Genomic DNA, 26,981 nt, shown 5'->3' on the forward strand with positions numbered 1-26,981 from the left:
AGTTCCGCAAACTACTGATATTTTTTCTTAACAAAAAAAATAACAATAATATTTAATAAACAATTAATAAAATTAATAAATTGTTATTTAGTAATATTTAATAAAGCCATGGTTTTTAATCACAACATATGCAAATGTTTGTTTATCTCAACAGATTTGTTCAGTTTTCTTTAAAAAATAAAAGCCTTAAATGACAACATTTGTATTAGAAAGTTGAATGAAATTTTGCCAGAGCTTTTATGGAATAAAACATTTCACTCAAGCCCACATCTAAAAGATCCAGAAAATCCATGTTTTTCTCCATAACACAGAATAAATCTTTTATTTGATGTAAATAAGCCTTTTTTCTTGAATAACAACAGAATGTTATTTCTCTCATATTTTTGACTCTCCACAAAAGTTATTTATAATATTTAGACATTTCGTATGTTTTCTATGTTCACTTTTTTGTAAATCTAATTTGATGAAGACACCTTCAATTCCTAATCAAAAAATAAATCACAAAAAGAGTGGTGTAACCTCCAGGGTATTAGGACCATGAAGTGTTTTGTTTTTTTGTGTGTCATCTTCCTCCACCTTCCCAGCCTTCCCTGTGGGGGAGCAGAAGTGCTGCAAGCCACCGAGCCAATGGGAGAAAGACAATTCAGTCAGCAGAAGTCAGAAATGTTGAAAAACCTGTCGTGACAGTCAGGGTGAGTTCCCTAACAAACACACACACACACACACACACACACACACAACACGCAAGAGAAGAGTCTGCCAGTGAAACAGCTCAGGTCATGGTCAGCGCTTCACTTCAATTAATGCTTGTCTGATTCACACACTTTCTGCCATGGGGACTTACTCAGACCAGAGGGAAGCATACATGCAAAATGGGTAAGTCAAAAGTTTAGCACTGTAACATTAACATGCTCACATATGGAGTGTTAAAGTTAAACTGACAGCTTTGTCATCTTTTAGATTATAAGAGCTCGTACTGTATGAACCTTAAATGCGCTGGTTGAATCAGAGACTAATGTATGAATTGTAAAGTCTGGTCGTGGTGTTGGACATGAGAGAAACCCTTCTGCCACTTCTGTGTCTGTTTGTTTAGAAAGAGGATTTAAAAAAAAAGGAAGTTGCCGTTGAACTGATTTCCTGCACTTTTGTCAATCTTCTTGGCTCATATTTGAGGGCTGATAACCACAAAGTTATCAACACTCACATGCTGTACTCTGACAGACAATAATGATTTCACAGCTGCTGAAAATGCAAATACACATGAATAAAAATGACCAGATTTTACAATAAAGGATTTATAGCTGTTATGAGATAAACAACAACAAAAAAGTTCATTTAAATGGAAAAGCTTGAAAACTTTACAACAATAGGGATTTCGCAACTGTTATTATGCACTAAAATGATAATAGAAATAGAAAAATGTTAGAATGCTATATAATAATGAAGTTTTCAGAGGTGTCATGAGCTTACACAAATGCTTCAGATTGTTTTCAATGTCAAGGGTTTTAGAGCTGTTAAGAACTAAAAAGGGTAATGTAAATGGAAAAATGTATTTATGATAAGGGTTTCAATGTTGATACGAATAGTAAATTCTTATAGAAATTGCAATAATTAATAAAAAAAATAATCATAAATTTCTGATTCGTTTTATAGGTATTTATAAGAATGTTTCACGCTGTTAAATATATATATATATATATATATATATATATATATATATATATATATATATATATATATATATATATATATATATGTATATGTGTGTGTATATAATGTATGTATATATATATATATGTATGTATACACTCACACACACACACATATATACATACATACATACATACATATATATATATATATATATATATATATATATATATATATATATATACATATATATATATATATATATATATATATATATATATATACACACACATACATATACATACATATACATATATATATATATATACGTGTGCATATATGTGCAATTTTATAGTTATAGTTAATAAATAATAATAATAATAAATATTAATAATAAATATTGCATTATAGTGGTTTTACAAAATGTTTTTAAAAGTAATAATAGGAATATTGAATTCTTTTTAAATATATATGTTTTCGATATATGTCTCGATATATATGTTTTTATCCACACAAAAAAACATTTGTATAGGTGTAAAAACATGACACAACTTTACAACAAAATACATTTCACAGGTTTAGCACAAACTCTCTGAAAACTGTACCTTAGTAAGTATTCATAATGTTTTAAGGGGAAATAAATTTTACTCCCATCCTTAAAATCTTATTTCCAAAGGCACCACTTCAAAAGCTCTTTATTATTGTCATTTATTTTTAGCTATCTAAGAGTGTAAATGGAGACTGTACGAAGCTTTTCTCCAATAAAACCACTGCCATAATCCACAGAATGGCTCTTTTGACTTGTTAATTTCCATACCAAATTCCAAGTTCATGTCCCGACAAGAAGAGAATGCAAGAAACTTAGTGTCATAAAACCCTCAGTGTTTATGTGCGATCTGACTTAAATCGAATAAATCCTTAATGCAGTAAATTACAGAAAGAGCAGATGACATGCCAGGACAAGGCTTTCCACATTACTAAATCTTCCAAGAGTTGCATCAAGAACAATTGCTGAAACAGTCCACACCTTTATGTTTTCCAATGGAGATATCATGTTGTCTGGCACATTGTGTCCTCAAAATGCCCTACATATGTCTTAATAAACATATCAGATACTGTCTCGGTAATGACAACACTTCTTCAGGTGAGTGTTTTGATGCTGCATTGACATAATGTGTCAATTAATGCCATACAATATTATCATATTGCGTCAGCATGCCTCTTGTGTTTCAGCACAGTCCTGAAATGATTTATAATCTGTGAGCAATCTTGCTGGACAATAGTGTATAGTGTTTGCATAAAGGTCACAGGTTTGAAGTGAAAACAATGGCATGGAGGTCTGAATGAGCCTGATAGTACAGACAGAAACAGGTAGTAGCAGTCATGTTGCTGACAGCATCACCTGCCCGGAATCAGCTGAAAACAAAACTCGATTTTCTGGTCATTTATGCCACGTGTAATTACCACAAACTGGATGGTACTGACGTGAAGAGGGTGGAGACAGGAGCCAATTTGATGTTTGGGTTTGCTGTATGTTTGACATGGTCTGTACACATGGGAACTGATTTGTTCAGTATTCCTAAAAAAATTAAATAAATAAATTATACACACACACACACACACACACACACACACACACATATATATATATGTAATATATATTAGCGTAGTCGCATGACTCGATAAAACTATAGGTCTTCTGAGAAAATTTGCTCAGGCGAATGAAGCGAACGGTGGGTAGCGGAAACTGCAATTCCCATCAGCCCAGGCGTGGCCATCATCCTTTGCGGTCTGTTGTCGCTACAGATCCAGTAATGCGGAAATGGAGTGTGCTGCTAGAAGCGGGAATGAAAAAGAGCTGGAAATGATCGAAACTAAAGCGGGTTTTAAATCGGATGTGTGGAAGCATTTCGGTTTTCGGGGGGTTGAGCGCGCATACTCAAGAGAGGTGTTGTCGCACGCCTACTGAAGGTCGGGACAGAGGGTGTGTTGCGTCGCAGGGGCACTTTTGATCATTTTGGAAGGGCACTTTCTATCCAAGACTAAAAAGAGCATGTGCACTGCACAGGTTGAGCCCTAAGTGTGCACGTGCCTGCAAGTTGGGGAATACTACTAATAAAAGTTATGGGGACTGCAGAAACACAGCACACTGTTCAGATTGATGCAGACATTGACTTGTACCGCAAAGAGACCTCTATCTCACTCATGGTTTGTCCTCTCAAGTGGGGGAAAGACAATGCACAACGTTACCCACTGCTGTCAACATGGGCCAAGTCATATCTCTGTCCCAGAAACCTCAGTCCCAAATGAGAGGGGTTTTTTCTGTTGCAGGGGACATTGTAAATGCCCAGAGATACCAGCTTTTACCAGATTATATTTATATGATAATTTTCCTTTAAATCCATCTCTATCTAAATGAGTGAGTGAGTGATTAAATGTTGAATGTGATGAGTTTTCAACAATACTAAATTGAAACTTTATTTTTTTTTTACATGGTTTAATAATTTTTTGTTATTAAAATTGAAAAGTTGAAGTTCCTGTTTCAAAGCTTACAGATAGATGGCTAATTTGTATGTCATTGACACTTTTGGCACTTTTTTGGAGTATTTTCATTAGTTTTGTTTTTCCTGTAAATGATTCAATAAATACCGTACCGTGACATTCATACCGAGGTATTACCGTACCATGAAATTCTGATACCGTTACATCCCTAATATATATATATATATATATATATATATATATATATATATATATATATAGATATAGATATAGATATAGATATATACATACACACAACACTATGGTAGTCAGAAGTATTCATCTATTGGAGCCGGATCTCTGGAAGGCCACGATATATTCTAGAAGGGTTACAGCTGGAGCCATAAGTTAACCTTCCAGTCGTTTTCGGCTTCAAACAGTCTTGAATATTGTGCTTTACATCTGATTGCCTCAAGGCCTTATGATATTCTCTATACTACAGTTTTTGAGAAACTTATAGCTTTTCTTGAAGGTCAAGTTTACATACAGTAATTTTATTATGCCCCTGAAAAAGCTCAGATGATGATTTCAAGGATTTAGAAGTTTCTGATTGGCTAATTGACAACATTTGAGTTAATTGGAGGCACAACTGTAGAACAGTATTTAAGGAAAACCTCAAACACACTGCTTTCTTGTGTGACAAATGGGGAAATCAACAAGCCAGAATCACAAAAAAAAGCCAGATTACAATTTGCTAAATTACACTGAGAAAAAGACACATTTTTGGAGAAATTTCCTGTGTTCTGATGGAACTAAGTTTAAACTGTTTGGCCATAATGACCAGTGTTACATTTGAAGGACAAAGGGGAAAGCTTACAAGCTTTGGAACACCACCTCAACTGTGAAGTATGGGGGCGGCAGCGTCATGTTGTGGGGCTGTTTTGCTGCAGGAGGGACTGGTCCACTTCACAGCATAGATGGCATCATGAAGAAAGAACATTGTGTAGAAATACTGAAGCACTCAAGACATCAGCCAGGAAATTAAAACTTGGCCACAAATGGGTCTTCCAAACAGACCATGACCCTAAGCATACTGCCAAATTAGTTAAAATGTGTGGCCATCACAAAGCCCTGATCTCAATCCTATAGAAAATTTGTGGACAGAGTTGAAAAAGCTTGTGCGAGCAAAACAGCCTACAAATCTGACTCAGTTACATCAATTCTGTCAGGAGGAAAGGGCCAAAATTCCTTCAAACTATAGTGAGAAGCTTGTGGAAGTATTCCCAAAACATTTGACAAAGGTTATACAGTTAGCAAAGCTAAAAAACAACAACAACTAGGAAATGTATGTAAACTTTAAACTGTCCAGAAATTATTTTAAAAATTTTCAACAAAAAAAAAACTCTCATTATTCTGGCATTTAGCAAATGTAAATGATTTAGGTAATCCTAACGAACCTAAGATATTAAATGTTTAGTATGATTTACCATCAGACATTTTTTAAATGGTTATGTTCTTTTTTTTAGAGTGTATGTAAACTTCTGATTTCAACTGTATGCATTTGAACATATAAAAGCAATAATCGCCTCTCTTATTACATTTTGAGTGTTATCAAAATTTACTGCCTTAGGAAATGAATGGGTATCTATCCAGATTATATTCACTCCTCAGACAGAAAACATCCCCATATACTGTATACCACCCCAAATCTTTCCACTGCACTTATTTTATGTCTAACTCTATAAATTCATGTTAAACACTACTTTGTGACATTGTTCACAGCTAAAGAATGTTGTTTTGTGCTAATTTAAAAGCAAAGAAAATGAACAGGTCGATTTTGACCAGGAACACTAAAGTAAGGGGTTGAGCTGGAGTTGAGCATGACAGGAGGGTTAATACAATACAATACAATACAATACAATACAATTACTGTACAACAATTACTGTTTTTACATTAGGATAGGGTTGGGTTTAGAGTAGGGGTAGGCATTAATAAAATACAATTTAATGGGTAATTTAAAAAAATAATATAATAATTTTTCATTATAATTACTGTTTTTACATCACTGTAGGAGGTAGATATTAATAAAATACAATTTACTGGGTAAATTAATACAAATTTGTGTTATAATTACTGTTTTTACATTGCTGTGAGGGGTAGGGTTGGGGTGGGATTACACATTGATAACGTACAACTAATGGGTAATTTAATCAATAATGTAAACTTTAACTTCTGCTGCATATGTATCCCTTCTACACTGTAAAAATATCTGTTAACTAACAGTTTCCGTATTTTGTAAGTCAGAAAAGTTTTCCATTTATTTACAGTTGTGAATTGCACTAAAGCACCTTTATCTCTGCTCTGTCGACTTTTGATGTTGACAATTCAACTCTACAGTTTAATAAAGTGACTTTTATTGACATTTTAGTAGTTTGAAATTACATGATGTATAATAAATAATATAGAGAAAAATAAATCAACAGAAAATGTACTGGCGGTTTATTACAAGTTTTTACCGTGACACCATCCCAGGGAATATATAATTTTAAACTTAAAAATCTAAATAAAAGCCACTTTTTCAAAATTTTCAAGGTTAAAAGTTGTTGAAAGTAAGATCAATGTCCTATAATGCAATCCAAAAGCATAAATAAACAGGGAAAAATAAAAATATGAATCACAAAATTGAAAGTGAATCACAAAATTGGAAAATTGCAAATTTTTAGCCACAGCCCTGAAGATTTTACAGTAGTTCCAACCCTGCCTTTAAGTTTCAAACAAGCTTGAAAGACTTAATTAGTTTGTGCAGGTGTGTTTAGTTATGGTCGAAGCTAAATTGTGCAAGGCTGTGGCTATACAGGACAGGACTTGGACACCCCTGATGTACAGTCACCTGCCACTGTTCAACTGTTCATTACAAACATCTAATCAGCCAATCACATGGCAGAAGCTCAGTGCATTAGGGATGTGCTCTAGAAAGATCTGAATGGATATTCAGTAGGTTAGTTTAGTTTAGTTCAGTAGGTTAGTTTAGTAGGTAGGTTAGTTCACACAAATGAAAATTTTGTTATTCATTTTCTCACCTTCATGTCATTCAGATCCCCTGAGACCTTTGTTCATCTTCAGAACACAAATTAAGATATTTTAGATGAAATGAGAGAGCTCTCTCATCCTGCAAATATAGCCCAGAGATGTTCATAGGCCAGGACAGGAACAAAAATCGTTCCACATCACATCACTTCACAGTGTTTCACCTGTAATCATATAAAGCTCCAAAAAAAAAAAAAAAACTTTAAAACGACTCTGTTCACTAATATCTTCCACCAGATCAGGGTGTGCATTTACTACTGGCAGTAAGACACGTGTGTGTTGCGCTGCTGACAATAATAGCAATACATCATATTGTCCATAGTAAACAGACACACTGACAACCTGATGTGGGAGAGAAGATATAGATGAACAAAGTCATATTTACAGTTGTTTTTTTTTCTAATTACAGTCACATGAAATGATTTCCTGGACTTTAAATATCTCGGGACCTTTGCTGTCTAGGATGAGGGAGCTCTGGGTTTTTATCTAAAATGTCTTAATTAGTGTTCTGAAGATGAATTAAATTTCTCAGGTGATTGGAACAGCATGACGGTTGGTGAGTAATTTATAACAGAATTGTCATTTTGGGTGAACTAGCATTTTAAGTGACATTGAATGTATTTCAGAAACTGCTGATCTACTGGGATCTACAAATAATTATCTCCAGGGTTTACAGTTAATGGTTTGACAAAGAGAAAATACGCAATAAGCAGAAGTTCTGTGAGTAAAATATAACAGAGGTCAGAGAAAGGCAGAGTAATTTAAGCTGATAAAAAGACAACTGTGATTCAAACTAGCAGTCTAACGCAGAGGAGCATCTGTGAACACACAACACATCCATGTCCAACCTTAAAACAAATGAGCTACAGCAGCAGAAGAAGAGAATGTCATTGGCACTCCTATCAGCTAAAACAAGGCTCTGAAGCTAGTTTACATGGGCTTGCCAAAATTGGACAATTTAATATTTAAAGTAATAGCTTGGTCTTATGAGTATTGGTTTATGTTGCGTTATTAGAAGGTTCAGATCTAAATTTGCCATGAACAAAAGTATGGATTCATCCTGCCTTCAGTGGTTCACAATGCAGATGTAATGGTGAGGGAATGTTTTCTTGGTACAACTTTGAGCACATTTGCAGCATAATTTACATGCCAGAGCCTACCTGAAAATTGTTGCTGAAGATTTACATTTATTAATGACCACAGTTTTCTCATCTTGTAATGATAAATATAGCAGAGTACAGAAAAAGGTCACAAAGCTTAAATCCTCGCAATCGGTTTGTTTTTTTAAACCTCGACAATTCCATTAGATCTCAGTTCAGTGTGCTGGAACAAAAGATTTACATCATAGATATCAGAAAATGTGTAATGCTCACTCTTTTGCTGACTCGTGTCACTCTGGATCAACATCAGTATCCTGCACATCTCACTAAAATAAAATAAAATGAGGTAGATCTGAAGGCAATACAGAGTCCAACAATGGACTTACATTACTAAATAAGAGATGTAACACACAAAAATGTTAAATATGTTTCTACTTGAATAGGCTACCTTATTACAACTGAAAAAATCAATCATTCTTACGAAAAGTCCTGTGATCACCACCAAAAAGATTAACAGAGATTAGACTTGAGTTTTCTAGCTTTTATGTAGGCTCAGTTTACTATTGAGCTCTAATCTGATGACTAAACTAATGAGAAGGATGGTAGTTTTACCGGAAGCTAAACTGACTTGTTAATAATGTTTTATTGACGCCGATGAAGCTAATCCTGCACAGAAATGTTTTGTTTTGTTTTGTTTTTCTGCTGACACTGGCCGTGTACATCAGCAGTGTTGTGGGCGGGGCGTTGAACAAGCTCTCTCAGGTGCGGAGGATGCGTCATCATGTGAGGCGCACTGTGATTGGCTGAACTCTGTGTATGGTATGAAGGTGCTTTGCTCTGCTGAGGTAGAGTCGCCCTTGTCGTAGTACAGGTTTATAACGAAGTTATACATCAGTTGCCTGTTTAACCAAATAACAGCTTAGTTTAAGTTGTAATGTACTCAAGCAATACTTATTCTTTTGGTAAACGAAGAAGCGGATAGTTTTTTGGACGTACTTGTTTTGTAAAAAAAGGTGAGTTCAGTATGTTTACATTGTCATTATTTACATATGTCCAGGTAAGATCGATGTGCTGGGCGTTAGCGAGGTTTCAGGTTTGCACAACCCTGTTTCTATGTGCAGTTTACCACAATATCTATCTATCTATCTATCTATCTATCTATCTATCTATCTATCTATCTATCTATCTATCTATCTATCTATCTATCTATCTATCTATCTATCTATCTATCTATCTATCTATCTATCTATCTATCTATCTATCTATCTATCTATCTATCTATCTATCTATCTATCTAAATTTGCAATAATTCTACATAATAAACTAAAAAACTAACTATATAAATAAATGTATTTTATTTATTTTTATTTTTTTTTAAATATGTGAAAAATACTCCCAGAACCAGTGCAACTAGTGGGTTGATGCTAATAATCGTAGTAACTAATCTGATTTATTTTACAAATAAATTGCAATTTAAATGTAAATGGGGTTAGCAAAGAAAAATAATGCTTTTGAATGTTTTATTTTGCTGCCAAAATCATTGCATGAGGTAAAAACGATAGACTTGAGTGCAAATATTATCAGTCATAAAAATAGAATTTCAAAGGCTAAGTCAGTCTTTTTCAACAATTCAATTGCAAAATTTGAAAATGTCTAGTTCTAAAATGTTCCATACACTAATCTTGTTGTGACCTGTTGTATAATTAGAACAAAAAAAATTTAATTTTGTTTGCAAAATATTGAAAAGTTGTCCTGGCTGGAAATTAATTCCTAATAATTAATATGAAAATGTGAGATTTACATTTATTTTATTTATTCTCACAGGCACACTGAAAACAGCAGGACATCAGACTTCATCCCTGATATGGAACTCCGGGAGGAATGGCAGGATGAGGAGTTTCCAAGGTATTCTGAGCTAACAAATGCATTCACCTAATCAGTCAGTCAGTACTAATGAGATTAAATATTGTTATTTTGGTAGACCACTTCCAGAGGACACACATAGTCCTGGTGATGAAGAGGAAAGTGCTGGAGCAGAGGGGAAAAAGCCTGGTAAGCACATTTCTCCATTTAATTACTGGTCAAAATATCTAATTATCTATATATCAGTCAGTCTATTTACATATCCAGAAATTTAGTTTTAAATTGTAAAACTGCTGATGATATTCCTCAAAATTACAATTTTTTAATGTTTTTTGCGTAAACTAACAAAAAGCTTTTCAGACTTACAGATTTATTTTTTATTCAGATTTATTCAGAACTATTTTTAGACAACACAATACAGATGTTTTAACTTCAGAGGAGTTTTTCAATTACAACAATATAAAACATTTGTTATCCTGGCCTGTTGTCAAGTAAAATTTTGAGTTAAGGATTTTTTCAAGATTATTTAAAGAACAAACAACAGCATTAATTTCAATTATAAAAGATTTTTTAAATTATTTATTTATTTTCACTTTTAGTTAGTTTAATGTCCTTACCGAAGAACATTATTTATTACTTTCTCATTTACAATTAATCAGTTAACAGACTCTTTTATCCAAAGAGAAATCTTTCAAAACTTACTGACTACAAACTTTTGGGAAGAGACATTGGCTGCGTTCGAAATCGCCTACTACTTAGTAGGTACGGCATTTAAATTTAAATATACTACTTAACCATTAGAAAAGTACGTTCTATACAGTATGAATGTGAGCAGTATGATTGGAACTCAGATGTACTACATTCGTCATTTTGTCATGATCACGTGACCTACCCGCGTCAGTTGCATCACTTTACTCTCATTCCTGAATTCTCTCATGGGGCATCATGGGATAGCATAACTACATGGGATACACACTTTAGAATCTCACCGGAAGTAGTAAGTCATCCGGGTACTTCTTGCATACTAATTTTAGAATACTATGAATTCGGACATACTACTTGGTTTGCACACTGTTTTTATCGTATTATAAAGTATGAAAATATGCGATTTTGAACAGTCATCGTATTTCGGTGTCACCGCAAAATAAATATACAAAAGTGACTTTATATAATACTAGACTTCTTCTGTAAATCATAGTAAAATGCATTATAATAAGCATAACTATTTCTCAAGGCAAAAAAAAAATTAAAGCTTTTATACCATCATTTGTTTTGATGCTTCAAGCCCCATTTCAACATATACTGTATTTACAATTCAACATATAACAACCCATATACAGTAAATACATTTCATTTCTTCTTTTTCTCTAGTCCCTCCCACCAGCCTGGCCCTTACGGGTAATACAGTCAGAAAGAAGCGACTAGTGGCACCGACTCTGAGTCTAACACTGGATAAAACCTCTACTGACCGAAGCCTGAAATCGGATGAGTTTGAAGCTTCTGCCCTTTCACCGTCTCCTGATGACGACCTAGACATGGACATTAACCTGGAGGCCTTAGAAACGCCCTCAGATAGCGAGTCCTACAACTTTCCAGAAAGCATGCATGACTTGGAATGGGAAGGTATTAAAGTACAAATTAATTAAAAACTAACCATATTGATTTTGTTTGCACACATTGCTAGTTTTGTGGTGAACAATTCAAGTGCATGTCAATAAGAAAAAATATATTTTGCCCTTGTAATCTAAACTTGAAATCCTCCTGTTTGTTTTTAGTTAAATTCTCAGATTAGAGGCTCTATTTTGATGATCTAGGCGCGATATCTAAAGCGCACGATGCAAAGGCATTAAGTGCATGTGTGAATCCACTTTTGCTATTTTAAGGACGGAAAACTACGCTCTGTGCCCTGTCGTATGGTCTAACAGGGTTGTGCTTATTCTCTTAATGAGTTATGGGTGTGTTTTGAAAATAACGTGCATTAAACCAGTCAGAGTCTCACGTCCCATTCCCTTTAAGAGTCAGTTGCTATTTACATGGCAGACTTTGTAAGAGGAAAAACTGAGTGCTTCACTAGCGGGAAAACCGTTAAACAGACCATCTGCAGCACGAGGATAAAGAATGAGTCTCCTCCATTCAGCCTCTTTACTTTCTCAGTCTCTTTACTCTTTACTCCTTTACTTTCGTGAATAAGGAAAAAGTGTTGTTCACTATCCACTGAAGACACCCTTTAGCATACATATTTAATTTTGTTTGTTAAGTGTTAAATTCAGTTCTAATTTCCAGCAAACTAATAAATGAACAATAATAACGAAGTGTGGTCAAAAAAGATATATCCAAACACATGTCTTATTCTTATGCCCCATATGGTGATGCATAAATCTCAAAAACCTGACAGGTGAACAAATCTAAACTTGTTTTTATTAAAACAAATATAAATATGCATAAAATATATAATACTGCTAATAATAATAATAAAATTATACAAAAGCAAATTGTCATAAATAAACTGAATTGGATTTGCTATTTAAACATTGTGTTGCAAAACATGAAAATTAGGTTGCACTGGTCTGAAAATAGCAACAAATTGCGGCAAAAGCATCTTGCGCCTTATTGCACAGGGTTTATGATAGGGACCTATGTTTGTCTGATGTATTGGCCATGGATAATTAGCCACGCCCCTCCAACTGTCAGTTTTGACAACAAACAGAGATGGTGAGGAGGCGGTGTCTGTTAGGTTGTAAAACTCTCCTGAAACCCTTTTCTGTGAATTTCTTTTTATTTACTATTTCTTGCTTATTGGTTTTAATGAGCATACAAACAAAACAAAAAAGGACATTTCAAACAAGGATAGCAATAAACACAAGAGTGGTAACAAAAGTCATAAAACAATAGAGAATACAAAAATCCTAATAAATGAATAAAGTTCTGCTGTGATTGTTTAAAAACCTATTATGAAAATACATCAGAGGTGGTCAGAGAGTCAGAGGTTCATTAGAGGCATCTATATTATTTGAAAGACATTCCCTTTGATTCTTAGGTAGTATGTACATCATTTCAATTGCATTGTTTCATTCAAGAGTTGTATGAATAGTTCAAATTTTGGAGGCTGTTGTTGGTTCCAGTAGGTCAAAATGCATTTTTTGTCAGATTAGGAAATGATGCCAATCAAGTGTCTTATTCAATTACGTACCAAAGAGGTATAGTCTTGTGTGTTGGAGTTTGCAAAGCAGTGGCTGTGAAAACTATGCATGATTGATCCTGAATAGGTTTTACATCTGACACCTGGATGGTACATTGCAGTATGTTTTGTTCAAATAAAGTGAGGTCAGATGCAATCTCCCACTGATCCTCAATAAAATTGTATTCCAAATCTCTTCGCCACACATTTTCAAGTGATCCCAATGAAGAGTTGTAATAGTCTAATAGTGCAGAATATGTCTGAGAGATCTTTCCTTTCCTGATATTTCTGAATGAAATGCCTATTTTGCTGCATCCAATCAGCTCGCAGTAGAACAAACAAGCCACGCCCACTGTTTTCTCATTTACATTCCATTTCTCTAGGACCTGTTTCACAATACGGAGAAAAAAATTATCCCAGCTTCCAGTTCATGCAGACTTTAAGATCATTTATTTATTAATTTATTGTTATTTTAGGTTGTTTTAACCTTTAATGGATAGAATAGAGCAGAGAATTGACAGGAAATATTTGGGAGCAGAGAGAGGGAAAGGGTTAGCAAAAGAACTCGAGCCGGGAATAAAACTCAGATCACTGTGAGCACCATGGTGCAATATGTCGGCGCACTTAACCACTAGGCCAGGGATATCCAAACTTGGTCCTAGAGGGTCGGTTTCCTGCAAAGTTTAGTTTCAACCCCAATCAGACACACCTGGGCTGGCTAATAAAGCTCTTACTAGGCTTTCTATAAATATTCTTGGAGGTATGTTGACTGTTGAGGCAAGTTGGAGCTAAAATCTGCAGGACAGCGGCCCTCCAGGACTGAGTTTGAACACCCCTGCACTAGGCTATTGGATCATTTATTTTGATCAATTGCCTATTGCTCAAAATATTTATAATTTCCTTGAGGAAACCATTGAATCGCTGCCTTACTGTGGCCATTGCAGATGATCTTCCACGCATGGGTAAAGCATCGATCAGAAAACCCAGTTTATTAGAGCACGCAGAGATGGGACACTTGGAGTTGGATCAAGTAGACGATTATGGCCGACGATGGAGGCATTTCCATATTGGCGGACAAGACTATCAAGTCAACATGAGTGTTTTGGAGCCATACCTCCAAGTACTCTCACACGGAGGTGAGTTTTAGCTTAAATTTAGCTTAAATTGCGGAGAATTACACACTAAACTTGACCATCTTTTGTAGGGTACTATGGAGACGGATCGACGGCCATCATCATGTTTACCTCCTGCTACCTTCCAGAAAACACAACAGAACACTATGAGTATGTGATGGACAACCTGTTCAGGTAAAATGGGTTTCTCTGCAGATATTAATTGGAGATTGTTCATTTTTGGGTAAATGCTTATTTATGGTTTCTTTGGGTTTAGGTACATCATTGGCACACTGGACTTGATGGTGTCTGAGAATTACATTTTGGTGTATCTGTGTGGAATGGCTCCTCGCAATAAGATGCCTGGCATTAAGTGGCTGCGACAGTGTTACATGTCCATTGACAGAAGGTGAGTCGTACTAAAGGTTATGGGATTTATGAGCCTATTAACAGTTTCATGCTCAAAGACAATGATAAACAAACATATCTGGGAAATGCAAAATATCCATGGTGAGATTTTATTCTCTTGGATCTGATGTCTATTTTTATTTAGTGCTATTCATTAGTTTTAATTTGGCTCAGTCCCTTATTTTTCAGGGGTCACCACAGCGGAATGAACCACCAACTATTCCGGTATATGTTTTAGGCAGCGGATGTCCTTCTGGTTACTACCCAGTACTGGGAAACACCTTCACAAACACACACACTCATACAGAAGGGCGGATTGGCCATCTGACAATTCTGGCAAATGGCAGAAGGGCCGGACCATTTTTTAAATGTGGGCCGTTCAGTTTTTTTTTTTTATATATGTATTGTTTTTACATGCAGGCAGATTTTATCTCTTGCAAAATGTGAATATGATGATGATGATGATGATGATGATAATAGTAATAATAATAATATTAAATGTTAAGCACTTGGCCTAAACCATGACGGCTGGCTGGTTTTGAGATGGACCGACCCAATCTGAGGTTATGCGGACGTAATTAGAATCTGGCAAGAATGTCAAAACAAAATAAGTGCTAATTGTCAGAGATAGTGCCAAAAAGCTCAGAGAAAGCAAATAAGGGCTCTAAAAACAGACGCTGCCAAAAGCATAAAATTAACTTTGCTCCAGTCACATACATTAAATGTTTAAATATCTATTATATATGGTACTGCTTATATAATTGCCCCATCTGTACACCAATATAAGTAGTGAATGTGTGTGTCCGTTGGTGGGGCTTTGTCGATGTGATAATGTGGGCTGGTGTGGCTACTGTGCCAGGGCTGTATTTTAGCCCAGTCCGTCCCTTCATACACTATGACCAATTTAGTTAATCCAATTCACCTATAGCGCATGTCTTTGGACTTTGGGGGAAATTGGAGCACTTGGAGGAAACCCACGCAAACACATGGAGAACATGCAAACTCTACACAGAAATGCCAACTGACCCAGCCGGGACTTTATCCAGCGACCCTCTAGCTGTGAGGTGAAAATGCTTTCTACTGAGCCACCGTGCCCGCCCAAATAGTGATAATATTGGTCAGTATTAAATTTCTTCATGTTGTGGTCAACAGAAATGATTAGTGGAGAAAGTTTTGAAGTGCATGATTCCACATTCTGTCACTGACTTCTCTACATTTTACATTACATTTACATTTACATTTACATTTACATTAACTACATTTTTATTTGTGCCCTCTAGTGGTGAAAATTACATGCTGTGCTTTTGGAATTACTTTTGAGACAGCCTGTAGAATTTTATTTGATTTTATTATTTATTTTAATCATTTATTTTGTTTTAAACAGCTTTTTGCTGTTGTTACCACTGCTGTAGTACTTTTGTAGCTGCACTAATTCAGTTTTTATATAATATTTAACTTAATTTATAAATAATAATTATTACAGTAATCATTTAATTTATATATTTAATTTGATTTAATGTTACTAAACTAAGCTCAGGGTGGCACAGTGGCTCAGTGGGTAGCACTGTCACCTCACAGCAAGAAGGTCACCGGTTCAAGCCAGTTGGCATTTCCATGTGGAGTTTGCATGTTTCGCGTGGGTATCCTCCACGTGCTCCGGTTTCCCCCACAGTCCAAAGACATGCAGTATAGTTAAATAAATTAACTAAATTGGCCATAGTGTATGTGTGTGACTGAGTGTGAGAGTGTAATGGTTTTTCCCAGTACTGGGTTGCAGCAGGAAGGACAACCCCTGATAAATAAGGGGCTAAGTCTAAGGAAAATGGATGAATAAATGAAACTGAACTCAATTAAACTTTGTGAAAGTGTTGTTAGCTGCAAGATTAATAATATCACAAACTTTGATATGATGCAATGAAGTATATGAAAGTTAGACAAAAGATTGTTCTTAACTGCTTCATTGAGGGAAATGACTACAATCCCATGAAGCATTGTGAACAGCACAACCAAATTAAATCAATAACGAAACAAAAACACAATTCAAATAAACAATAAAAACAACAATTAAAAAGTTTATGGTTATATATATAGAAACAAAATATTTAAATCAGTCCTGGGCAAAGATTAATCGTGATTAATCACATACAAAATAAAAGATGTGTGTATTAAATATATTAATTATGTATATGTTATACACACGCATGCATAGAAACAAAATTATACAAAACAATTCAGAATAATATATAATTAGTATAATATACATACATATTTTATATCTAAATATAATTAAACATTTTCTCAAATATTTGCATGCATGTATGTATTAATAAATACATAATAAATATACGCAGTAGTACACACTCACACTTTAATTATGTCAAAACAAACTTTTATATCGGATGAGATGTTACTTGATGCATCTTTAATGAGACAAGTTTTTGCCCAGCACTAATTTAAATGTTATATATTTCATTATTTTCAGGCTTTTTTGAGAGAGTTCAAAATAGCAATCAATACACGTGTAAAATCTAGTCAGTTTTGAACTAATTAAGTTCAAAGAGAAAACTGTGGTTTTAAACTAATAATATGTCACACACAGTGGCTCAGTGGTTAGCACTGTCACCTCACAGCAAGAAGGTCGCTGGTTCGATTCCTAGCTGGGTCAATTGCTCCGGGTGCTCTGGTTTCCCCCATAGTCCAAAAACATGCGGTACAGGAGAATTGAATAAACTAAATAGGCCACAATGTATGTGTGTGAATGAGTGTGTATGGATGTTTCCTAGTACTGGGTTGCAGCTGAAATGGCATCCGCTGTGTAAAACATATGCTGGATAAGTTGACAGTTCATTCCACTGTGGTGACCCCTGATTAATATAGTGATTAAGCCGATGGAAAATGAATGAAGAATATGTCGTAATAATGGTGTTTTTATAATAACACACACAGCAGTGTCTGCAGTGTAAATTTCCATCAGTTCCAGAAGAGGGCGTCTGTGTTTAAGCTCTGTGTTGCTCTCCCTTATCTTTAGTTCCTTTTGGACATGAGCACCACCTCTACTCTCTTTCTTAATGCCCCTCATATGAAATACGATAGGAATGTTGCGGACTTGTTCATAGAGTGCCGTGTTATCAGACATTCCTCAGATAACCTCTGACCTGCTCTCAGCTGTCATGTTTTTCTGTTGTTCTTGCTATATTTAGACAGTTATAGATTGCATACTTCAATGGGAATTAGTTTCTTGAGGTTTATCATAACTCTCCAAGGCCAACGTGGCTGTAATAGACGTAAAAGTTATCTTTAAAAAATGTAAATCACAGTGTGTTTATGTAGACATTTTCAAATGTGTAAAGGATAGCAAATGTAGTCATTATTACCATTACTCCAAAACAAATTCGGCAGTGATCGGGATCTTAAAAGTTTTATTATTATTATTATTATTATTATTAATATTATTATTACTATTATGATTGAGGAACCAATGGAAAATCATATTAAACGGAAGTGTCTCCTTCTCAAATTGAGGTGAAGGCCATTCTCATAAAAGTGTTTGTGCGCTCGGGGAATTCAAGGTCAGCTTATCATGTGAGATCGGTTTAGGAAATGTGGAACTGAAGGAGTGCGGGATGCTCTTGAAAGGCCTGATTTGTCATTCCTGTTTTCTCCATTGCGTCATGCAGTGAAGTTTCCTCCGCAGACAGTCATACACTGCTGACTCTACAGACAGCAACAGACAACAACACAAACAAACAGTGTCAGGCATGACTTCACTGAAGCAAAGAGGAGAAATAACTGACAGAAGTCTGTGTGAATGTCGCTCAATCTACAGGAAAACCCCTGAAATCCGCTCTTTCAGATTTCTTTCAGCATAATGTTCATAGAAACACACAGACTGCTCTGAAACCTTGAGATTGCACTAAGGCACTTTAATTTTAATTTTATTAGAAGAAAAAAAAAAAGTCAAAATAAATAAATCAAAAAATGAAATCAAAATCAATCAAAATATTTATTTATTAAGTGAGTTTGAGAGATTTTGAGATGTCAGCTTGTGTCATTTTTGTTTACATATTAGCATAAGATGTATTGGGGATCATTCCTAAATGTTTAAAGATGATAGTTTTATTAACTCATGATATTATTAAGAGTATTATTGTGATGATATTAACACTACACACTCAATCTGATCTTTTGTATAGCATTAAGTGTAATGTCTTTAAGCATTACCATTCCTTAAAAAAACTATAAAGCATTTTTGACTAGGAAGTGTTTAAACAAATCTTCTTCAACTCCAAGTCTGTCCGTGTCCCATGATTCAACGCCCTCATGGCTTCAAACGGGTCAGGGTGGTGCTGTGCCAGTCAGCGATTGCTCTTGTGTGTCATCATCAATCCAGAGAAGCTGACTCCAAACCAGATATCTGAAACTAAATGTTGTTGTGTGCATGTGATGCTTCAGACTGATTTAGCTTTCTGTGAATCCTCTACAGGTTAAGAAAAGATCTGAAAGGGCTGTTTGTGGTTCATCCGGCCTGGTATGTTAGAGCGCTCATCACTGTCATCAAACCCTTCATCAGGTCAGCACAAATCTCTTGTTTTTTTGATGTTACTTGGTCGACACTGTGCTGATTGACTGAACATTTTTGTTGTTTTTTTTGTTATGAAGGCTTTTTGAAGTTCACATTCTCTGTCTCTCTCTCTCTTTCTCTCTCTCTCTATCTCTCTGTGGCAGTGAGAAGTTCAGCAGGAAGATGCGCTTCATCCACAGCCTGCAGGAACTGGCAGAGTTTGTTCCTGTGGAGCAGCTGCAAATCCCAGACTGCATCAGAGAGTGAGTGGCCACACCGCCATCACACACTATATATATATATGTGCAGTTAAAGACAAAATTATTAGCTAATAATTCAGGAGGGCTAATAATTCTGACTTTAACTGTGACTGAAATCTCAATTCATAGAGGTGAAATATTTCAAAATAACACTTTACTGTAAGGTTGCATTCACTAAAACTTGCAATCAGTTGTTTTGATATTTAAGGGTTGGTAGGGTCATTTCTGTGTGAAGTTTGCAGGTTCTCCCTGTGCTTTCCCTCAGGGTGCTACAGACCCTATGTGGTGTAGGTGAACTGGAGAAACTAAATTGGCTTTAATATGTGAATGGAAGTGTGTGAATGTTTCCATGCACTGGGGATTTACGACTTAGTGTCCGCTCAGTGCTGGGTTGTGACTGGAAGAGCATCCGCTGCATATAACATATGCCAGAGTAATTGGAGGTTCATTTCTCTGTGGCAACCCCTGATAAAGCATTTAATAAGCCAAAGGAATGTGAGTGAGTAAGGAAAAAGGTTGGTTCACTGAAAATGAAAATGTTTTACTCACCCTCAACTAGGCTTTCCATGATTTTCTGTTATCTCTTAACCTCGTAAAAAAATGTGTGGGAGAAACAAAGCTTTCCAAAACCTCAAAACAACAGAACCGATTGCTTCACAAAATAATTTACTGGTTCAAAGTGTACAAAACACCAAATTCTAAGAACACCTGCTGGTCAAAAGCATTTAATATATATATTATATACAGCTATGTTCTGCGGTGGCACAGTGGGTAGCGATGTCGCCTCACAGCAAAAAGGTCGCTGGTTCAAGCCTCGGCTGCGCCAGTTGGCATTTCTGTGTGGAGTTTGCATGTTCTCCCAGTGTTTGTGTGGGTTTCCTCCGGGTGCTCCAGTGTCTCCCACAAGTCCAAAGACATGCGCTATAGGTGAATTGGGTAAGCTAAATTGTCTGTAGTGTATGAGTGTGAATGAGAGTGTATGGGTGTTTTCCAGTGCAGCTGGAAGGGCATCTGCTGCGAAAAACATATGCTGGATTAGTTGGCAATTCATTCCTATGTGGCGAACCCAGATAAGTAAAGGGACTAAGATGAAAAAGAAAATGAATGAATGAATAAGAATAAATATGAATAAAGCCAATATCAGTTTAATTATTGGTTATTATATTGCTTGCCAGTTATAAAAGTTGGTTATAACACTGTTCTGTAAATAATTTACGTAAAGAGATAGTTCACCCAAAATTGGAAATCACCTCATCATTTAATCTCCCTCCTCTTGTTTCAAACATTTATGAGTTTCTTTACACTTTTGAATACAAAAGAAGATGATTTGAAGAATGCTGAAAACCTGTAATTGACTTGAAAAACAAATACTATGGATGTCAAGACTTCCAGGTTTCCAGCTTTCTTCAACATATTTTCTTTTGTGTAAATGATGTCAGAATGTTCCCTTTTTTCCTGAACTGTCCCTTTAAAGAGTTCCCCATGCATCTGATTCCTTGTTTTCTATTGTTGTCGTGCAGGTATGATACGCAGCTGAACAGGTGAAGGTGTTGCTGATGGAGCGAGAGCGCTGGTGTTTATACTGTACAGGTCACATACATGTGGGATTCAGAACAGCCTGAGGTCAATGGTCAAAGCTTTAGGGCAAATGACAGAAACACAGTTTCCTAACAGACAGCACTCTTTGAGGAAATACAAAACAGCCAGTGTTGTCCTTCAGAGAGCTGTGTGCAGCTGTGTGTGTCAGGAGAACTCTCAAGCCTTTAAACTGTTGCACAAAAACACACACAATCCTCCACTGTTTGCCCAGAACTTAGAAAATGACTTTATTATACGGCCCTGACCTTTCCTAAAAGATATGATCTTCAAGAATGAGACGCTGAACACACATTTTCACTAAATATATACAAAACTTGCGGTGAATGTTCCCAGATTAAGGGTATATATTATTTAAAATAAGGTTATATTGTGTTGTTTCATGGCTCTTTTTTAATCATTTGCACTAAATTATTAGTAAATGTCACTGTAAGTATACTCTTATGAAAAGCTGAATCATTTAAAATCCAAATGAATCATTATTGGTTTCAAGTTTTGGTAACACTTTACAATAAGGTTAATTAGTTAATGCATTTACTAACATGACTAAACAATCAACATTACATTTATTACAGTGTTTTCTTCATGTTAGTTCAAGAAAATCAATTTCAGTTTGCTTTATTTTTTCATTATTAATTCAAAACATCACAATAAATTATAATGCAGAACTAAATTACGTTGCGTCAGACCCAACAAGAACTTAAACATCAAACACCATAAAACCTAACATAATAAATAAGCCTTTATTATTTTTTATAATTATAATGTAACCTAATTTTTTTTAAATCACAGAAGGGAATAAATGAGTACTTTAATAACTATTGCAGAGTTTGCTTTTATAATCATGATGGCTTGAGAAAGCCAACATACTGTTATACTATATAAACTTCTTCTTCTGAGACTCATTTCTTATTCATCTCCTCCTAGATCGTTCATACTACAACCACCAAACTTACTACAAGCCTCCAAACTGGACTGACTTGAGTTTCTATATCTTTTCCAACTGATCCGACTTACGGTTTACCGAAAACTGATCTGGAAAATCTTAAAGTCCCATTGACTTAACATTGAACCAAACTTTATGACTTCATATCTTTGCGCCAGATTGTCATACAGACTTAAGGTTGGGCTCATTTAACTCAGACTTCCAATCTGCCAATCACTGACCTTTCAACTTACTAGTCATACTCTAGCAACCACTTACGGCACCCTAGCAACTGTTCCATTGACTTCCATTATGAAAACTGCTATTGGCATACATTCTCAAGCCACTATAAAGTTTGTCTCTGACCTTTACTTTTCTAGTTATAATATTAACATCTTAGTCTAATTTAACTATTTATTGATTTAAAATTACATACTAGCTACTCAATAATATTTAAAATATGGTCGTATTTAAGTCTTCTAATGACTGGATAAAAACGAAACTTTTCACGAAACTGCGCTGATTTGATCCTTAGGCTTCACTAATGCTTGCCTGATGGCATGAGCGTGAGTAGACTAGGGCTATTTGCCCTAGACAGACAGCATTGTTGATCCCTCGATAGGTGTCATTTTGACTCCAACAGACCATTCAACTGACTTTAATGGTGTTCTTGTACAGTTATACAGTTGTTCATTGTAGGCATGGGCCAGTATAAGATTCTGACAGTATGATAACCTTGGATAAAAATATCACAGTATTGTAATGACTGCTCTAAAACATATTCTTTTAAATGTCTGAGTAAAAAACAAAAACTTGTTTCCCTTTTAAACTCAAAAGATTTTATTTTAAAAACTTTTAAAATAATTTGGAGCAGTAAACATGTCAGACTAAATAATTCAAATGAGTTATTAACTTGTGCCGTCTTTATTAATCCAAAAAACACTGATTTCTTTACATTGTGAAATGACATCTTCAGATATCTTTTCTGCTGCAGATACTGCTGTCCTAAAAAACAAAAAAGTGAATAAAAAAACATGTATCTTAGGAATAGTTTTACAGAAAATTCTTTTTAAACCTTGACTTTTCCAAACTTGAAATCGGTTATCGTCCCATGCCTAGTTCATTGTTACACAGTTCATTAACTAATTCTAACAAGCATGAATTTGGATGTTAATAATGCATTAGAAAATGGTGAACTTTGATTACTAAACATTGTATTAGTTCACATTAGTTAAGGATTTACCTAATGAAACCTTACTGTAAAGTGTGACCAAGTTTTCAAACTACTACACTACCTGACTAAAGTCTTGTTGCCTATCTAAGTTTTACAAACAACAAATAATAACTTGACTTCTAGTTGATCATTTGGTATCAGACGTGGCTTATATAAAGGGCTAAAGCCTCTAGATTATGCTGATTTTACCAAAATAGAATAGGGTATATGCCGAGCCTGTATATATACCTGTTATTGTGAACTTTTTCTCATTTTATACGGTTCCTTATTAAGCATCGATGTTGTAATGTCATTAAAATACATTCAGTTAAATAAACTTTAACATTTATTTAGTTGCTCAAGCGTAAAACGAGACAAAAAGCCGTTTACTCGCACGCACCAGTCAGAATCGGCAGGCTAACACAGAAGCTCCATTGAATATATTGGGGTAAAATAAATGCTCATATTATATAGATATGGCAGGGGAATGTAATTTAATGCAGTGCATCACTCAGCTAGTGGAGATCACTGATTTTTAAAGAAAACAGACCTTAAACGCACTGGATTTTGCATTGCCATTCAATTCGCCGGAAGCGCTTAACCCAGGTTAATGGCAAATTAAAAGTCCTATTAGCATGCTTCGGCATATACCCCATTTGATCGTCTTGATTTTTGATTAATTAAGACCATAAGGTCTGACTTTGCTTAGCCAAAAGTCTTGTCAGTTAACAGAAATAATGTACAGTATAGAATATAAAGGTGCAGTGGAAACAGAATTAATATTGTGTATGACTCCCATGAGCTTGGAGGACTGCATCTATACATCTATGTAATGACTCAAATCACTTATTAATAAAGTCCTCTGGAATGGCAAAGAAAGCGTTTATGCAGGACTCCCAGAGTTCATCAAGATTCTTTAGATTCATCTTCAATGCCTCCTCCATCTTACCCTTAGACATGCTCAATAATGTTTATACCTGGTGACAGGGCTGGCCAATTCTGGAGCACCATGGCCTTCTTTGCTTTCAGGAACTTGGATGTGGAGGCTGAAGTATGAGGAGCGCTATCCTGCTGAAGAATTTGCTCTCTCCTGTGGTTCGTACTGTAATGAGCAGCACAAAAGTCTTGATACCTCAGGCTGTTGATGTTGCCATCTACTCTGCAGATCTCTTGCACACCCCAAATCCTGAATGTAACCCCAAACCATGATTTTTCCTTCACCAAACTTGACTGAATTCTGCGAGAATCTTGGGTCCATGCAGGTTCAAGTAGGTCTTCTGCAGTATTTAAGATCATTAAGATGCAGTCCTTCTGCCACTTTTCCAAATGATCAACTAGAAGTCAAGTTATTAATTGTTGCTTCTACAACTGAGATCGAGGACAAGACTTTAGTCAGGTTGTGTATCTGGCCATTTTCATCAAATTCTAATTTTTTGGGGGTTTTGGATCTTTTTCTAATTTATGTAGCTTGTCTTTATATGTGTGTTCTGTAAAATACACTTTACTTAAGCTTCAAGTTCACCAAAGTTTAATGTAAAATAAGCAAGTAATTACAACCAGGAGTGTGTAAAACTACTGTAAGGAGTCAGGTTGTTTGGTATATTTCTGTATATAGCTGTTACATGTTTAACTGGTCTCGGAATATAGTAGAGAAGAATGCTGCTGCTGCCTGTAAAGTGGCCCATTGAATGTGCTTTCATTTAATAGAGTTCCTATGTGCAAATATTTATACAAGGCCACTGTTGAACAACCTGAGCTTTCAAACTGCACACGTACGCCATACTACATGAATGTCTTGTCTTCGGTATTTAAGGAAATAAAGGGTTTTATGAAACACTTGCAGCGTTGTGCTGTTATTTATTATTAAGAAACAGGCTGTGGAAATATTGTATCGACTTTCAGGAAACCGGCTCTGGAGTGAGGAAGTGAGGTAGCGGAGAGGTGAAACATTTTTCTTTATGCATTGAAGTCACAAACAGGAACAGCGAGAGAGCTGCTGGAAGGTTAAATAACAGATTGGTGATGTAACTGGATGTGCCTGGTGTAGAGCTAAATGAGGCAGTAATAATGGTTCATGTTTTAGATTAGTAGGTGATTCATACACTTCAAGAAAGATTTGTCAGATTCAGTTATTGATTTGTTGCCAGAAAAATGATGAAATTAAAAGATGTGTGGCTTGTTTGTGTAACGGATCCTAAAAATGTTTCATTTTTAAAAAGGGTGTCATGTTTTTTGAAACAATCCCAGAGTCAGATCTTTCAAAACAAGCAAAAACACTGTTTTACAGTTTATTAGAGTATTTTATTTTATTTTTTTTTTTTGTGGCAAAGTAAGAATTTTCATGCATTTTTTAAAGTGTTTCTAGCTAAAACAATTTTCAATCAAGAAGCTCTTTCTATGTTTACTGAAAACAAGACAGTCATAATGAAGTATTTCCTTAAAACAAGCAACGCAATCTGCCGGTGTGAGCAAAATAATCTAAAAACAAGATCACGTTGCATGCTCTAAAAGGAATAACTGACAATTTTGACCCTGAAAATGAGACCATCATTTATATTTTTCTTGAAAATGTTTCTTGATTAAAATAGAGCTTGATTTTTTAACTAGAAACAAGATTAAAAAGGTATGAAAATCTCGCTTTTTACTTTATCTAAACCAAATATGGCTGACCTATAACATTGCAATTCACCTGAAGCTGATGGAGTTGAAAATTGGATTGCAAATGGCATGATTCATTTTAAGAAGACCTAAACAGAACATGGGAATAATAATCAAATATCCTTTACTTGTTTTTTTTTTTTTTAATGAACCTTTATGGATACATTTTATTTCATTCCCTTCAAATTTCTCACAGTCAGTCCATGATAGCCTGTTTTACCTTTTTTTTCCCAAGCTATTGTTAAAAGAAGGAAATTAAAAGGCATTGTGGTCTATGCCGGTGTGAGACTTGAGTAATCTTCATGCCAAAGGTCTATTGTTTGTGTTTTTTTGGTGTCTTACGCAATCTTTCAGTTTTCCACAAGCCGCTTTACAAACGTGTGTTATAGTAGATGACGTCAAAACATACTTTAAGGATCAACTTTGATTTCTTCGCTCATAAATTCAAGGCTTATATTTGTCAAAATGGGAATTGCAAAGTAAACAAAACACCGAGTGAAGGAACTCACCAAACGCCCTGCTTAGATTTACAGTAATAGAACACTCAGTCATAATCTGCATTCATTTATCATTAGCTATTATGTATTACTACCATTGAAAGTACATGGCTTGACAACTTCTGAAGTCAATTATTGCTGCAAGTTAAGACATACATTTTTAATATAGCCTATAGCCTACCTATTTACTTTTCCAACACTATTACGATGTAGATTTTCATATGGTGGACATGACATAACAGAATAAACATTTTCAGCATACGTCATCAAAAGTGTTTTCAGTCATGGTCATACATCTTGGTGTACATTGTTTTCTAATAATTCTATAGAGCAGAACCAATTATTCTGCTACAGTTACCACCAAACACGAAGATGCTCTTCAGTTTTATTT

At 35.2% G+C, this 26,981-nt stretch overlaps 1 protein-coding gene across 10 annotated transcripts; it reads left to right on the forward strand.

Moving 5' to 3' along the window:
• Positions 1-599: 599 nt before the first annotated feature.
• Positions 600-25,271, forward strand: bnipl (BCL2 interacting protein like). Of its 10 annotated transcripts, none has more exons than XR_015510134.1 (12): positions 747-876; positions 10,144-10,224; positions 10,301-10,371; positions 11,554-11,805; positions 14,305-14,496; positions 14,565-14,667; positions 14,750-14,881; positions 19,364-19,450; positions 19,606-19,704; positions 21,222-22,144; positions 22,315-23,526; positions 24,774-25,271. XR_015510134.1 is itself a non-coding variant. In XM_087284880.1 (10 exons), the coding sequence occupies exons 2-10, from the start codon at positions 10,184-10,186 to the stop codon at positions 21,244-21,246; spliced, it is 1,002 nt and encodes a 333-aa protein (XP_087141006.1). In that variant the 5' UTR covers positions 600-692; positions 10,144-10,183; the 3' UTR covers positions 21,247-25,271.
• The last annotated feature ends 1,710 nt before the right edge of the window (positions 25,272-26,981 follow it).

This window comes from Danio rerio, chromosome 16 (assembly GCF_052040795.2).
Source record: "Danio rerio strain M-AB ecotype USA chromosome 16, GRCz13ab, whole genome shotgun sequence".
NCBI classification, from domain to species: Eukaryota; Metazoa; Chordata; class Actinopteri; order Cypriniformes; family Danionidae; genus Danio; species Danio rerio.

What these genes read in the sequence shown, in the direction of transcription:
- bnipl (XM_087284880.1), top strand. Translation starts at nt 10,184, where the DNA reads ATGGAACTCCGGGAGGAATGGCAGGATGAGGAGTTTCCAAG. An exon ending in AGCAGAGGGGAAAAAGCCTG is followed by an intron (nt 10,372 to 11,553) that starts GTAAGCACATTT and finishes CTTTTTCTCTAG; the next exon opens with TCCCTCCCACCAGCCTGGCC. An exon ending in GTGATGGACAACCTGTTCAG is followed by an intron (nt 14,668 to 14,749) that starts GTAAAATGGGTT and finishes CTTTGGGTTTAG; the next exon opens with GTACATCATTGGCACACTGG.